Source organism: Fusarium verticillioides, chromosome 1 (genome assembly GCF_000149555.1).
Source record: "Fusarium verticillioides 7600 chromosome 1, whole genome shotgun sequence".
In the NCBI taxonomy this organism is placed as follows: Eukaryota; Fungi; Ascomycota; class Sordariomycetes; order Hypocreales; family Nectriaceae; genus Fusarium; species Fusarium verticillioides.
Window position 1 is genome coordinate 3,563,206 of NC_031675.1, and position 12,657 is coordinate 3,575,862.

The window sequence follows — 12,657 nt, forward strand, 5'->3', positions numbered from 1 at the left end:
CTGCGAGGCCAAATCGTTCCTAATTGTCTCTGGCAGTCTCGTTAAAGTTGTGACTTGGTGGGTATGAGCCTGCTCGAACGCCTGGGGGAACAGAAGATGACTTGTTCTTTTTCTTCTTGAAGAAGGACGAAAACACGCTCCCTGAAGATGTACGGGATGGGAGAGAGGCGGTGGACTCCATACACTGATCATGGTAGCTGTAGTCGTGAAACTTGGGGATGGGCGCCTGGAATCCTTCGTCTGTCTCATGACGTTCAGGCAGGGGGCTGTCATCTGCATACTGCTCTACGCATGAGTACGCAGGACTTCGAAAGGAATCCCAGTCTGCGCCGTTATCAAAATCTTTGCTGAAAGCACCCTGGGAGTAGCCCTTCGAAGGTGCTCCTGGCTGAAAGTCGTCTGGTGTCCGCAAGTTTTCGTGCTTGGGTACAGAACTATTCCTCGAAGTTTGGCCATAGTGAGGATGAAGGTACTTGTCTGTGGCCTTTCTTTCAGGAGAATAGCTGTTGTAATATGATGGTTTCTGGCGTGAGATGAGAGGAGATCCTGGCAGCCTCATTCTGGTGGGAGACTCAGGCTCCGAGAACTCAGTATTCCCCTCGTAAGTAAAGGGAGTACGAACATCAACAGACTTCTTGAATCTCACAGTCTTACTACCGCATGACTTGGAGGAGCTCGGGTCAGATCGTTCAGAGTCAAGAGACTTCCCGCGCTGTCGACACGGTTCTTTTTCTGTGGCATTTCGAATTTTTCCGGAGCCGTCTGAAGACGAGCGATCACTGGCCATTGCGGACTTGAGGACAAAGTCATGCGGAAGAGTTTTCCATGGCTCGTAAACCTTGTTCGCAGACTTCTGGCCAGCCATTTCGCCTTCGTGGCTATTAATGTGCATATCTCCTTTAGAGTGAGCCGTCGAAACCGAGTCTTCAACATATGGTGCCTGGTAATTCCGAGGACGCTTTTCGCTTTCCTTCTGAGGGGGAGGAGGAGGATCAGTGTTGGTTTCTCTCGATGACTTCCGCTCTGCTCGGCGGCCGGAAGACCCTGTATTTCTCAAGGGACAGTAAGAAGACTCCGGGGAAATGACAGTGCCTCTGGCCTCTCGTGGTTCAGGACACCTTCCACGGACCTTCTCGACTGTAGAAGCCACTTTCTCGTACTCGGTGGCCTCGTTCTGGTCAATGGAGACATTCCGTTCTCCTTTCTTACGATTCCGATGGCGATTTACAGTCAGAGAATCCATGTCATCTTCCTTCTTAATGGCAGCTCGCCTGGCTATGTGGTCCTTCAGTCTGGGGGCCTGTTACTGCATGTTAGCTGTCATCTGGTGTTCAAGATATTCGGTCGGCATACCAGTCCAATTACAGAGTCGTCTGGCAGACTTCCATTGTAGTGGAACTCCAGCACACAGGCATCGCAATAGTTTGTGAAGATTGGCTCTCCCGGAAAGACTGGGTGCTGGGCATGAAATGCCTTGGACCTCGCGCTTCCACAATTGGAACAGAAGTGGTATTGACGAATGACACCTCGTTTGTATTCCATCTCTCGGCAGCTTTCGCAGAGATTAATCTTAGTGGATGGTCCTGGGCCAACAGGAAACCTCTTGTGGTAAAGCGCTGACCGAGTGTTTCCACACTCCGTGCAAACGTGATGGCGTTCGATGCGCTGAGGACTCACATCTCGTTGGCCACATTGCTCTCGCTTCCGGCTCTGCTGAAAGTCTTTTTCTTGTGCAGTTTTATGACTATCAGGGGCCGGTTGAGAAAAGCTGCTGAAAGTGGAGAGCGATACTTGTCTCGCGTGAGACTTTCTGCTCGCTGTGATAGCCTTGTTGAGGGCAAGGTTCAGTCTGTCTTGAAGGCGGCGGAGGTCGCGACGCAAGATTCTGCTGTTGGGCTCCTCGGCCAAATCCGCCATCTTGGCTTCAATATGCTTCTGTAGGCGTTGCACTTCGTTTGTCAACGGGCCGGAAGCCTTGGTGTCTCCCTGATTGCCAGGCTTTTGGTAGCGGTTACTCCCATCCCCTGCTGAGTTCAAGATGTTTCTGAAACCTGCTGGAGGCATGGAGATCGCTGGTGCCTGATCTGAGACAGGAGCTCGTGCTGCGGCAGGCTGGGCAATAGGCGCAATATATTGAGCTGGATGAACTTGCATCAGGGGAGATGGTTGGTGCGGAACGTAGTTGATCTGGTGATGATAATACACTGGTTGCTGAGGGAAAGGTTGACATACTGGGACCCTGAGAGGCTGGCTCAAAGAAGGAATAGGAAATGATGAAGATTGTACAATATTACACTGTTGCTTCGACAAAGGAAGGGGAAATTGAGGGGGAAATGTCGCAGAAGGCGTTACATGAGAAACAGGCTGTTGCTGACTGTTCATGATCTCGGCGGTCGATCTTCGAGAACTCGAGCGAGATCCCCGTCGACGAGATGATTTCCGGGTACTTGAGCGAGGTGATGACTTGGCGAGGTGTCGACGGTGGTGTTTCTTTCTCTTGGGTGATCTCTTGGAAGGATGAGGAGATGAATGAGGAAGTGGGCGGGACATAGAGACTCTTTCGGGTGTATCATAGCCACGTTGCTCACGCCCTCCTCGATCATCCTCAGAAGACAAAGAAGACACGCCCTCGGAGCCGACTTCACTGCCATCGCCGCATTCGGAATCAGATTCAGATTCGGATACGCAGTCGATTGCTATACGGCGAGCGCTGGTATTTCCAGATCCATTACCACGCAGAAATGGGAGGCCGAAGGTAGCACTCAATAGGTCGACATCATAATCCGACCGATTGCGGCGGCGGCGAATAGCTTTGTTAAAGATGTTCATTATTCTGCAGCCAGTAGAAGACTCCTGGGAGATAGAAAGGCAGTGTCCTCGGTATTCTTCTACAGATGGCGATTTGGTGGTGGTATAGAGAGTGTTTGTGGGAGGGTAAATGAGAAGGAGAGTGTGCAGTTATGGTAGAGGAAGAAAATAGTTCCCGTGAGGTCCTCAAACAATAAGCACAGAAATTTCTTCGTTTACTCGAGTTTTCCAATATGCTTTGAGATTGTGGGCGCGTCTGGAAAAGGTGAATAGAGGTGGTTGTTGTGACGGCCGTTGGCAGCTGGCAGGAACTGTCACTTGTTTCTATAAGTGGCAGCTTAGAGACCAGGCACCGAAATGAGTTGGACAGTACTCAAGCTCGCAGGTTCTTTCTTAAACGAGTCTTTGGTTATAGTAACCAAGAGTTTGTCTTATTTCTAAAAAGGAGGTAGTGAAAGCAAAGTTCAGCTTGATGTTCTTGTCTAATATTCGACCGACGAAGGGACTTACTAACTCCCGTCACAAAGGGTGCTTCTAATGATTCGGATCTACAAGATTATTCTCATAGATAGGTACTCGTTATTTCTGCTCAAGGTCTGCAAGACGCAAGGGGTGTTGTTGCCCCTGCACGGTTATCTTCGAGGCAGTTCCTAAAATGTCAAGACAACAGCGTAAGCACCAGAGAAATAACGAATATCTGTCAAGGAGAAGAGGATGATGGCATCGAGTATAAAGAAAAGAGAAAATACGAAGATGGGACAGGACATCCCCCTCTCTTGTGCGCGAATTTCTGTTCGGGCATACCGACAAAGTCACCAACTTCGTTATCAACGTTGACAATCAATCTTGCCGTTGTATTCGGTCGTTTTCAAGCTGGCAAACGACAATTCCCTTATTTCCCCTCTTCTCTTTCCTTAGCTTTATCAAGCAAACATGCCAAAGTCTTTAATGCCACTCTTTGTTGCCGCTGATAGATCATTGACGTTGGATGCCATATGGTAGCAAACACACTTAACATTATGCATGAGTTGCTCCGACGGTACTTACATGAGATGGAGAAATCTCTTTTCCAACCAAATATTACACTGATATACATATTGAATTCAATTTTGTCTAAATGCGAGCTAAACCGGGAACCTTTATCCCTTCCTTTTAGGCTCCAGCACCAAAAGCTCCTTGTCCATCTAATCCACACGGAGGACGCGGGCACCTCGCTTTTGAACCGCCTTCTTCTTCTTCTGCCCACGGCTAAAGGCACCCGCTTCAAAATGATCACGGCCAACGTTGTCAAGATCCTTGACCTTGTAAATACGGATGAGCCAATTCTCACTGGTAAAGGCCTCTTCCAGTACATCGAGTGTGGGGCTTGTATCGGGCATCTTAACACCACGCACTCGATCGACGATCTTTCCAGGTGAGTTCGTCTTGTTAAAGTTGTGGTAAGACATCTTGTACCTGAAGGCAACCTGTTAGCATGGTGACAAGTCGCTGTGCGGAAGTTTACTTACATCAAGCTGTTCTTCATAGTCTCGGTAGCGCCGGCATCAACTCTGTATTCGCCGCGTTCGGTGAAGAAGTTGCGCTCTTTGACCTCATCAGGCCAAATGCCCTCCGCAATGCGAACCATCCAGAGAAACTTGTTGATATCATCTCCAGAGTAGCCAAGAACGCCACCAAAGACGACGAGGACATAGTCAACCTCGTGCTGGCGCATGATGGGATAGCTGACCTCCTCGCGAGAACTCATGGCCTTTCCAACAGTAGCGATATGGGTGTTGTTCCAGGTGTTGTTGTCGACAAGCGTTGGTCGGTCAGCCATACCACCAATCTGATAACCATAATCCCACCATGACATGATCTTGGCGTCTTTGCCGGTGTTCTGTCGGAGCCACTGATAGGCCTCACGATAGTCATCAATGATGACCGGGCTGCCATCCATGCGCCGACTGGACAGGACAACAGAAGGTGCTGAGTAGGCGTTGGAGGTGACCCATGTGCAGTGAGTAACAAACATGACCAGGTAGATGACCATGCCAGCAACAACCGTAATCTTGGACAAGGTAGTGTAAACACCAACTTCGGGCTTTGTGGTCGCTCGAAGTGCACCCTTGGCCTTCTTGGATCCATCAACGGCCTCTCCTTGTGCAGCCTGGGTTGGCTCAGGCTGATTGACCCGGAGATATGTGTCGAGGAGCTGAGAGGCAGCCATGGCAGCGGCAACACACACAACAGGTGTCAGTGTGAGCATAAGACGGACCATAACACCAGCAAAGTAGCTTGCAAACAGAGCATAGACAACAATGAAGACATGCTCATCCGCGAGGTTCTGGAAACACATATAAACACCAGCAGGGAAGAGCCAGATGAGGAAGTTAAGATCAAAGAAAAATGAGGGCCATGCGGTAGGCTGATGCTCAGAGACTGAAGCAATGATGGGAATGTGGATCTTGGCATAACCGGTGTCGAACAATGAATAGAATCGACCGCCCCAGGGCGCGATGTATCCAAATGAGGTCAAAAGAATGAGGCCAGCGAGACCGACGAAGAAAGTCGCTACACCAGCGGCAACTACGATAGTTGTGATCTGTCGTCCAGGGATAACAGACTTGACGTAAACAATGAATGCAATCACCTGAAGGAGGCCAAAAACACCTAAATGATAATGTTAGTACCATGTGTTGCAATGAATGTTTGGGTACACACCAAGCGCGGGCATGTGCTCATTAGTCTTGACACAAAGGAAGCCGACGAATGGCACCTGGAAACTAGCCATGGTACCGATAGCGTACCACGTCGTGTAGCTGATATAGAGGCGATCACTGTAACGGCCCATGCAAAGGAGAACGAAGGCATGGACGGGCAGTAGACATGTAATGAAAGCATATCCACCCCACGATGCAACCATGTATGCGTACGATAGTGCGCAAAGAGCACCCCACAGCATCGAACCCAGCTTCAAGGCCTTGACCCAGAGGTAGAATGTGAGGACAAGAAGGAAAATGGCAATGGCCTCGTTATCGTAGCTACCGGCCACGGATCGAGAGATGTAACCAGGTGCAATGCCCATGAAAACTGCGGCAAGAAGACCAGCGGAAGAAGATGTAGTCATCTCATTGGTAAGTAGGTAGGCAGCATAAGCTGTCAGTCCAGAGAAGGCCGGGGCGAGAAGGACGCAAATGTTTCGAATATCGACTGGGACCGTAAGGGCGCGGAGAGCGTGGTAGATGACGCCGCTTGTCACCATCAGACCAGGATAGAGGGTGCCTCCGGTTACCCGCCCAAGAGGATGCCATGTCCTGTCATCGAACCAATCCCAAAACTTGTAAAATCCATTGGCGACGAGGTATTTCGTCGCGCGGAAGTTGAACCATGGGTCGACTGTCTTGAACGTTAGCTCGTCATGATGGAGCAATCTGTTAGTATGAGCAAGACTGACATTCGTGAATAATACTTTCGAAGCCTACGGCAGATGAGTTAGCAAAAGATTCATTCCTAATAGAAGAGAATTCTCTGTGCTCTGGAGACAGAAAAGACAGAGCAGGAATTGAGGGCATTCGCCCATCATGGGTAGAAAGCACTTACGTATCACAGAAAAAAGGCGACTGGACACAGCTGCGCCAGCGATCAAGAGAAGAATGATGACTCTTAGTAGAGTCCTAGTGTTTTGTCCGTTCACTCCGGCGAGGACGTCTTCGGTCTTTGCCGTCTTTACCGCCATGATGGGTTACGATTGTCGACGATATTTGACCCTGGAGTTGATGCAACTTGCAGAAGCCGAAACCCAAGATGATATTCAACTCCACCAGAAGGACAGCTTGGAGCTTTACTACTGAGACGGGGAGCTACAGGAGGTAAATGTGGAACCCTCCCCCGACATAGGTACGTATCCTTTACGCGGCCGTGCATCCACTTGATGGAAATGGGCCTTTAGCAAGGTAAGAGGTACCTCATTCTTATGCCCGTAAGGTGCTGAGCCACAGTTTATCCGGTCAAGCTCCGGCGTATCAAGAAGACAGCCTAACTATGGTGATCAGGTCATTCTACGTCAATTTCGATGAATTTGACCATGACAGCCTGCAATATAGGTGAACGGCTTGCTAAATCACATCTAAATGTCACTCTACTGGTCACAGAAACCGCTTTGCGCATCAGAATCGCTTATCGTAGTCCTTGCTTTTTACTGTAAAACTAAACATACATACATCCGTACCTGATACACATCATAATATAAGCCCGCAGAGATAAACTTACTAGTTTTCCCGCTCGAAGTCTCCCATTGCATGCCCAAGTGTTACAAGCCCTAGCCAAAACCATTGACGTTTTTCTTGTCGTCTAAAGTAGATATATTGTACACCTGTACACAGAGTTAAACAGGGACCTAAGGAAACATCTATGCAGGGCCGCCATGTATATCCTCAATCATACACCGAGTCTGGTTCGAGGCTCGGATTATGCCTCAGCAGGACCTATTTCCCTACGGTTGGTCAACCTTTTCGCCGAAACCTCCCTTTGCTTCCATCCTCTCCCTTCCCGTATCTTGCGTTGTGTTTCCCCGCGCCGGTATTACATATTTAAGGGTTCTCCTTCTGCACCTTCAACAGCAGCTTCTCGAGATCAAACTTGGGGTCTGAGGGGTCGGTGATCACTGCATGTATGGTTAGTTTGAGGTCTCGACAGGTTGTGTCTCGCATATGCAATATGCCGCGGCCAATTGCCAGGAGTGCTTTTAGAGCAAAACTGAGTCTGACGTACCAGAGTCGCCAGATGTTGGGTTGTTCTTCTTAGCAAACTCGGCCTTGGCTTGCTGGATAAGCTTCTCCTTCTTCTCGTACTCGTGCTGCGCATGCTCGGCCTTTTGCGAAGCAGTAATCGCTCGCTGGTGGGTGAAACCGTAAAAGATACCCAGGCCAAGGGCGGACCACCGCAAAACCTATAAATGGCTCAATTAGTCCTCAAGTCAACGAACTATCCAATTCTGCCGCTCGAATAGTCGTATTTCCTGACGTAGTCGAGTGCTCGGGCTTGGGATACGGTCGAGCGGCCGAATCGGGGATGATAACACGCACGTTCACTCCGGTCGAAGCCATTGGGAATTAGAGTCGCAAAAAAAGGGCGAACGGGACGGAGAGCGAAAGGATCGGTATTGACGATAGTCGGTGGTCGACAATGGCTTGTCAATGGACCCAGTCGGAGTGGCTCAAGGGGATTAGATGCGTCGGCTTGAGGTGAAGAATTGAAAAGTCGTCGGGAAAAGTCGCAGTTTTTCCATTCGCTGCCAAATAGGTAGAGCCAACCGCTGGCGGCTGGGAGCTCGGACAAGCTGGAGCCAGTAGCCAGTGAGCCGGCCAGTGAGATCACGTGCTCGTCCTCATCTCCCAGATCAATTTCCATGCCAGCGATACGTACCGCCTTCAATCCACTAGGTACCTTACCTAGGTACCTAGGTAAGGTACTTAGTACGGAGTAGGTTAGTACCTTATTAGCATTCAGACTTCAGGCTTGTGCAGGGGGTTATGGGGATTGCAAGTGCCTGAGTCGCTCGCGCATGGATGGATTCAATTGGACCCCATCACAATGGAAGCTCATACCTCGCAGCATTTCACAACTTGATCACTACAAACAAGCAAGGAAGAACGTACATACAGTCACCCCATTTTGTCGCGAAGGTCGACTTTTTATTTCGTCCGATTTTCTCGTCATCTATTTGTTTTGCGAGACTTTATTTATCATCATTCGTCGCGTTGTCGATTCATACCCTCCCAAACCCAGTCTCATAGCTGTCAACATATTGTTCAGTCTCGCAATGCGACTGTGGAACGTCCGCAATGCAACAACGTCGAGATGAAATCCTAGCGAAGAAGGCGAAGCTTGCTGAGCTCAAGCGCCAGAGAGAGCTTCGGGCAAGCCAAGCAACAGCAAGCCGCTCCAACATAGGAACCTCTAGCGACGTTGGTCCCCTGATACCCTACCGCCTTTAAGCCCATCGTTGACGTTTCTCAACCATAGTTGATATCGCCAACTCCTGGAAGAGCAGATAACCGCCGTGAGATCGAAACTCTTATAAACAGTCTCGTTGGTGATAGTAGGCCCGGCTCGACTGTCACGGGAGGACCTGGCTCTCCGGCTCCTCGTGGTAGCCGCCCAAACAGTGTCCTCAGCGCCGGCGAAATCAGCAACGAACCCTCCGAAGTCACGACCACTAGTCACGCTCAAGTTCCTGCGCAACCGCCGCCTAGTCTTAGCACTGCTCCCCTCCTGACCGTTTTCGAATGCCCACCGTCCCCGGTAAAGGAGGTTTTTTCATACAGCAAAGGTGTCCAGACGACAGAGGAGTGGACCACACCTACCAGAACCAGGGCTCAGTCTCTCATATCTGAAGCCGAAGATGTTCCCGCCGTAACTTCAACACCCAGCAAGAGGCTGAGCAGAAGAGAGCGAGATCGAGAAGAGGAACTCCGACAGAAGATTAGAGAAGAGGTGGAGGAGGAATTGAGAGCGACAAAGGAGTTTCTGAGCGACGGTGTGCTTCCTTCCGGCTCGGCTTCGAATTATCCTTCCAGGAATCTTACCGCTGAAGAGCTGGACGCTGTCGCCCACTCTGATGAATTCGTCGACTTCCTGGATAAGTCGACAAAGGTGATCGAGAGAGCTCTCGATCAGGAGACATATGACATTCTCACAGACTATGCTTTACAAGGCCAGGATAACGATGATGAAGATGAAGACAGTGGTAACACGGGTGGTAAGGGGCGACACAGGATAAAAGAAGTGGTCCAGTTCTTTGACGAGCGGTGGTCCAAGAAGCGCATGATCAGCGGAATTGATTTCTCGCCAAAGTTCAGCGAGCTTGTCCTCGCGTCATACACCAAAAACCCGACAGCTCCCCATGAACCTGACGGGCTGGTTCAGGTCTGGAACATGCACATGCAGGATCGCCCTGAATACGTTTTCACTGCGCAGTCAGATGTCTTGACTGCTAAATTTTCTCCTTACCACAATAACTTGATTATCGGTGGTTCATATAGTGGCCAGGTCTTGCTGTGGGACACGAGAGCAAAGGCGGCTCCGGTTCAAAAGACTCCCCTTACGGGCTACGGCCATGCCCACCCTATCTACTCTGTTGATATTGTTGGTACCCAGAACGCCAACAATATCATTTCTTGCTCCACTGACGGAGTAGTCTGTGGCTGGACAATGGACGTCTTTGCTCAGCCTCAGGAACTTCTTGAACTCAAGAACCCAAGTCAGGCCAAGGTGGCTGTTGAAGACGTGAGCCCAACGTGCCTTTCTTTCCCAGCTACAGATCCTACATTCTTCCTCGTTGGCAGTGAGGAGGGCACCATCTTCCCTTGCCACCGATATGACCGTGCCGGTGCCAAGGCTGGTGTTGATAGGAAAATCAGCTACAAGGGACATACCGCCCCTGTCATGTCTGTGGATTTCCATCCTGCTAGGGGACCGGTGGATCTGGGCGATCTGGTCATATCGTCGTCGCTCGATTGGAGTGTTAAGCTTTGGAAGGTTCGAGCACCAGCGGCAACATCTACAATTGGCTCTGGCGATGGCACCATCTCGCCTCTAATTGACTTTGTGCGTGAAGACGTCGTCTACGACGCTAAGTGGTCGCCCGTCAAGCCGAACATATTTGCATTGGTCGATGGTGCTGGATGGCTGGAGCTTTGGGACATCGCAGTCGAGACGGAAGAGCCTGTGTCCAGGATTTCGCCAAGCTCTCGAAAGGATGGCAGAACTATGCTCTCAAAGAGTCTGAACAAGGTTGCATGGGAGCCCAACGATGGAAAGCGTCTTGCGACCGGTGGCATCGACGGCTCTCTCACAGTATTCGAAGTTGCGAGTGGTCTTGGTGGCAAGGATGGCCCCAAAAACGAGGACTGGGCGAATGTGAAGAAGCTTGTGAACCGACTGGAGGCAGTCGGTTCAAGTGGTGCATTGATAGTTTAGTGGTCTCCATTGGATGAAGTATTGGCAGCATAGTGGCGTGCGTTCTTATGTTGCGAGGTAGCTGAGAGACGAATTTATTGATATACCCAAGGCTTCTTTGGTTTCTGTCTTTCGTTTCACCAACAATTTAATTTAATGTATTGATCTCTACGCATCACGATCCCGAGTTACTAACTACCTAGCCCCTTCTGTCATAGTATTTTAACCCAGCCCAGGAGTACAGTGTCACGTGCTATCTCCACATCAACAATATCTTCCTTTCATCGTGGAGCAGAAGCTCAACCTCTGTTTTAGCAATCTCAGCTTTTTAGTCGAGAGACTCTGCGCAACGATGAGCAGTCATCTGAAGAGTTTTTCTTCTCTCTAGCAGCCCATCACTCCAACTAGGTGCTACATAGGACCATAGATACAGTATGGTAAGTCGAGGTCCTTTTGAAACACTCATTCAATTTTTCATGATGGCATTCATTTTTATGAATTCTGCAATTCCGAATGTCCTTTTGGTTTTGGGCAACACGTGGACACTTTACAGCTGAACAGCAATTTTACTACTCACTGTTTCTCGTTTCTGTCTTAAAACCGTGTTCTGACTCAACCACAGACTTTGTCACACAGTTAGGCCTCCATTGGCGCGCCTTCAGGATACCGCCCACCAGAAACTTCAAATGCATAGGTTATATCCTCGAGGGTCGTCATCTCTTCCTCCAAAAGCGGGAAGTACTGGGCGTTCTCCTCGACTCGAGCTGTTGTGGTTGCGCCAGGGATGGGAATGATGGTAGGCATTCCCTTGCGACTGTTTAGTCCTCTAACCCAGTTGATGGCAAGCTGTGCAGGTGTGATTCCCTTCCTTTCTGCTACTGCCTTGACTTGGTCAACAAGCTTGAGGTTGTGCTGGAAGGACTCTGGCTGAAAACGCGGAAATCCGCTGGCAATGCCCTGGTCCTGGAATTGAGAGCTGTTGGCAAAGCGACCTGTCAACATCTGTAGTGACTGTTAGATCTATGTTGTTTAGATGTGAATGGGCGAACTCACGCCACGTCCAATAGGCGCGTAGGCCATAATAGGAATATTGTGCTTAGCACACGCCGCAGCAACGCCATTCTTGAGGATGTCGGGGCTGAACAGACTGCATTCGACCTCAACGAGAGCGACCTTGACATGCTTGATGGCTTCTTCGATAGTCTCGGCACTACATTCCGACAGAGCAATGCCACCAACTTTGCCGGTGTCAACATATTCTTTCTGAATGACGTTGAGGGTTTCTTCAAAAGGAACTTTGTGGTCTCGTCTTGAGGGTGCGAAGATATCAAGTTTCTTGACACCGCCCAGTTGATTTAGCACATTGTCAATAGACCTTCGTACATTCTCGGGAGATCCATCAAGTTGAAACGTATCAGGGTTGTAAGTGCCCTTGATGGCGATCGTGATTTTTTCAGCATCTTCTGGGAATTTTATGAAGTATGCGTTGATGAGAGTCATGCTGTTATAATCTGGAGGTCCGTAAAATTCAGCGCCGCTCCAGAGATTGCAGCCATTGGCGAAGGCTGTATGCATGGCTTCAAGAGCCTGATCTAAAGGAGTTGGTTTGGGACGCCAAGTGAAGCCTTCAAAGTTATCAGTCTGGTTGTTTTAAGTGAGTCGAACGACTAAACATACCCATAAGGCCGTATCCGAGAGCGCCGACATGCCTTCCCAGAATTTCGGGCATATTTGGTGTTGAGGATATTTGCATGTGTATGTAATCCAAGCTAGAACTATATGTGTGGACTGGGTGATATCGCGTTGAGAGAGGGGCTGTGAGACTCAGCAATCAATGAGGAAAGATGCGAAGGTACTTATACATCAGAAGGATTGGGTGATTGCATTTAATTCAAAGTTCTATGCGAC

The 12,657-nt window shown here is 49.6% G+C and overlaps 5 protein-coding genes across 5 annotated transcripts; 1 reads left to right on the plus strand and 4 right to left on the minus strand.

Moving 5' to 3' along the window:
• Positions 1–19: 19 nt before the first annotated feature.
• On the minus strand, positions 20–2,829 carry FVEG_00892 (hypothetical protein; the record flags this gene model as incomplete). Its single annotated transcript, XM_018887567.1, has 2 exons — positions 20–1,300; positions 1,354–2,829. The coding sequence occupies 2 exons, from the start codon at positions 2,827–2,829 to the stop codon at positions 20–22; spliced, it is 2,757 nt and encodes a 918-aa protein (XP_018743339.1).
• Positions 2,830–3,773: 944 nt separating this feature from the next.
• FVEG_00891 (dolichyl-diphosphooligosaccharide-protein glycosyltransferase) lies at positions 3,774–6,629 on the minus strand. Its single transcript, XM_018887566.1, has 5 exons — positions 6,391–6,629; positions 6,245–6,268; positions 5,512–6,186; positions 4,317–5,460; positions 3,774–4,263 (listed from the first exon to the last, which is right to left on the minus strand). The coding sequence occupies exons 1-5, from the start codon at positions 6,524–6,526 to the stop codon at positions 3,993–3,995; spliced, it is 2,250 nt and encodes a 749-aa protein (XP_018743338.1). The 5' UTR covers positions 6,527–6,629; the 3' UTR covers positions 3,774–3,992.
• A 321-nt stretch (positions 6,630–6,950) lies between these two features.
• On the minus strand, positions 6,951–8,102 carry FVEG_00890 (hypothetical protein). The gene is made up of 3 exons (XM_018887565.1): positions 7,875–8,102; positions 7,561–7,738; positions 6,951–7,453 (listed from the first exon to the last, which is right to left on the minus strand). The coding sequence occupies exons 1-3, from the start codon at positions 7,893–7,895 to the stop codon at positions 7,380–7,382; spliced, it is 273 nt and encodes a 90-aa protein (XP_018743337.1). The 5' UTR covers positions 7,896–8,102; the 3' UTR covers positions 6,951–7,379.
• Positions 8,103–8,237: 135 nt separating this feature from the next.
• On the plus strand, positions 8,238–10,924 carry FVEG_00889 (dynein intermediate chain, cytosolic). The gene is made up of 2 exons (XM_018887564.1): positions 8,238–8,756; positions 8,815–10,924. Exons 1-2 carry the CDS (start codon positions 8,634–8,636, stop codon positions 10,768–10,770), a joined length of 2,079 nt encoding a protein of 692 aa, XP_018743336.1. The 5' UTR covers positions 8,238–8,633; the 3' UTR covers positions 10,771–10,924.
• A 461-nt stretch (positions 10,925–11,385) lies between these two features.
• FVEG_00888 (hypothetical protein) lies at positions 11,386–12,502 on the minus strand (the record flags this gene model as incomplete). Its single annotated transcript, XM_018887563.1, has 3 exons — positions 11,386–11,751; positions 11,803–12,374; positions 12,427–12,502. 3 exons carry the CDS (start codon positions 12,500–12,502, stop codon positions 11,386–11,388), a joined length of 1,014 nt encoding a protein of 337 aa, XP_018743335.1.
• Positions 12,503–12,657: the final 155 nt, after the last annotated feature.